General features: G+C 36.3%; 1 protein-coding gene across 3 annotated transcripts in view; it reads right to left on the bottom strand.

Moving 5' to 3' along the window:
* The window catches only part of SDAD1 (SDA1 domain containing 1), a 36,342-nt gene that overhangs the window by 20,569 nt on the left and 12,949 nt on the right, over positions 1-2,824 (bottom strand). For 2 of the 3 annotated variants that reach the window (XM_017514808.2, XM_017514809.2), the window contains 3 exons: positions 2,098-2,208; positions 407-478; positions 227-327 (listed from right to left, as the gene is read on the bottom strand). In XM_017514808.2, the coding sequence (XP_017370297.1) occupies positions 227-327; positions 407-478; positions 2,098-2,208 (284 nt within the window). Of the gene's footprint in view, positions 1-93; positions 328-406; positions 479-2,097; positions 2,209-2,824 lie in introns of all 3 variants that reach the window. The other variant, XM_017514811.2, reaches the window with a different exon arrangement.

The following is a 2,824-nucleotide window of genomic DNA, read 5'->3' as shown; positions in this document are numbered from 1 at the left end:
ATCTCAGCAACTTGGGAGGCAGAGGCAGAAGAATCACTTGAGGCTGGAAGAGGGAAGTTAGAGTGAGCTGAGATCATACCACTGCACTCTAGCCTCAGATTCAGAGTCACTGTTCTGTTTTTCATCTTCATCTTTCCCAAGAAAGAATGTCAAAGCAGCAACTAATATCTTGGTGACCTTAGAGAAACATGCAGTTGTGATAACATTGACAGTTTTGGCATCATTCCAGATGTTCCTTCTGTAGAGTTCAATCATCACATCTAAAGACATTTTGGCTGCGGTTGCATTGCTATCTCTTAACATGGTATACATGAAATTTTGCAGTACCTGAAGAAAAGAAGGAAAAAGAAGACTTAATACACTGATGGTACAATGCTGCAAACATGGAAAACCAAAGAATACTTACTACATTCACTTTATTGTTCTTGTGTTTTGCATTTATATTCTTGATATCAGTCACAATATGTGTGTATAAAGTCTGAGGAAAAGAAACAAAAAATACATACATTAAACCTAACCAACATTTCTATAACCTTGCTAAATTTGAAGAACAGTACAAATGTACAGGATAGCTTAATTTTACCCATTTTTTATGCTATCACAAAAGAAATCCAAACCAAGCAAGTAAACAAAAAAGCAACTACAAAGCAAAGCAAAGTTGTCCTCAAGAGGTTAAACATGGAGTTTAACATAATACAGTGCAATTCTCCTAGGTATACATTCAAGAAAATGAAAAGATCAGTGTTCATACAAACATTCATAGCAGCTTTATTCGTAGTGGCCAAAAAGTGGAAACAACTTAAATTTCCATTTAGTGATGAATAGATAAACAAAATGTGGTGTATCCATACAACAGAATATTATTTGGCAACAAAAAGGAATAAGTACTGATATACACTACAACATGAATGAATCTTGAAAATATTATGCTAAGTAAAAGAATCTAGTCACTATAAGAACACATACTGTATGACTCCACTTATATAAAATTTCCAAAACTCACAAATCTATTGTGACCCAAAGTAGACTGGTGATTACCTAGGGCTAAACGGGATGAGAAAGAAGATTAACTACTAATCGGAATAGAGTTTCTTTTGGGGGTGACAAAATGTTCAAAAATTGATTACAGTGATGGTTGTTCCACTCTGTGAATATACTAAAAACCACTTAATTGTACATTTTAGTGGATGAATTGTACATAAATTATATCTCAATAAAAGTGTTGTTTAAAAAAAAAGTTACTCCATTTACCAAGCACCTAACTGGATGCAGGAAAATACTGGGAATGCAAATATCACTGGTGCCTACATCATGCTCCTATAGACCACTTTTATTCCACAAATTAGTCCAAGAAGTACAATTGCTAAAATCAAACAGTGGTAGTCTCTTAATACTTTGAAAATATTTTTTAAATTAATGAATGTAAACTTAAGTTTTCCTCTCCTTTTTTTCTTTAAATAAAGAAGGGGGTCTTGCTATTTTGCCCAAGCTGGTCTCAAACTCCTGACCTCAACTGATCCTCCCACCTCAGTCTCCCAAAATGCTGGTATTACAGGTGTGAGCCAGTGTCCAGCCAAGATTTTCCATCTTAAATTTCTTTAATAAATCTTCAGTTTCTAGTCTTACATAAGCAAATGCAAAGTTGTGGGAAAATGTTAATAACAACAAAAAGTTTTCTGCGGGGGAGTGGGTCAGTTATAGCTGTGAGTATCAATGTCCTGACTTAGGCAGCCGGCATGGTACAGTAGTTAAAGGCTTGGGTTCTGGAACCACAGTTTGGGCTTATATCCAATCCCACCACTAAGAAGCAGTGTGACAATGGGCAACTTATTCTCTCTTTTCCTCAGCCTTTTCTTCTGCAAAGTAAGAACAGTAATAAGGAGGATCCCTCTCTCACAGGGCTTTGTGAGTAAATGAGTAAATACACAAAATCTCTGAGAATGGTGCCTGGCACCATTTTGCATGCACACAATGGTTGCTTTTTTCCTATTATTCTTAACTGTATCCAACAATGTAAAGCATCGATAAGTGAAGGGACAACAAAGTTTTATGTTGCCTCAAAGAAGATGTAGGGAAATATTTTTTTTTGCTCTTTACCTTTCGGAGAAGCTTATCATGGCAACGTAGAAGTTCAAAGAAGAGCTCTAGCAGGCTTGATGGATTGATGAGATTCTTATTTCTCAGCAAGATCAAAGCTTTGCAAAACGTCTCAGGAAGGAAGAAAACATACCATAAGACAATGATAAAGTTAACAAGGTGAGAATATAGAGCATATATGTCCCAAACAGCTTAATGTCTTTTACTAACTAGATACTATTGTAGGATTCAGAACAGTCAGTCTCTGTCCTCATGGAGCTTACACTGGGGATAGAGCAGAATGGAGGACAGACAAGCTAAGTAGGCACATAAAAAGGGGATCTAAGAAAGTTAAGTGTCATAGAGGAAGTAAAACAGGCTTATATAATTGATAAATAGTGACTGAGGGAGGGCCACAGGGAGGTCCAGTAAGATCTCTTTGCAGTGTCAACATACAACAAAACCCTGAATCCATAAACATAATACACTAAATTGGAATAATCAATAAGTTTGTGACCTTACAAGGCACTCTTTGGAAGTACTGCCAGCATTAAGAATGGCCCAACAGCAGCTGTTGCACCCCTCCCTTTTTTTTGAGACAGGGTCTTGCTATATTGCCCAGGCTAGTCTTGAACTCTTGAGCTCAAGCGATCCTACTTCAGTCTCCTGATTAGCCCGGACTGTAGACTGTAGATACCCAGCTTTTTTTTTTTTTTTTTTTTTTTTTTTTTTTTTTTTTTTTTTTTTT

Source organism: Cebus imitator, unplaced genomic scaffold, assembly GCF_001604975.1.
Source record: "Cebus imitator isolate Cc_AM_T3 unplaced genomic scaffold, Cebus_imitator-1.0 Scaffold537, whole genome shotgun sequence".
Lineage (NCBI taxonomy): Eukaryota > Metazoa > Chordata > Mammalia > Primates > Cebidae > Cebus > Cebus imitator.
This window is presented reverse-complemented; position numbering and strand designations above follow the sequence as displayed.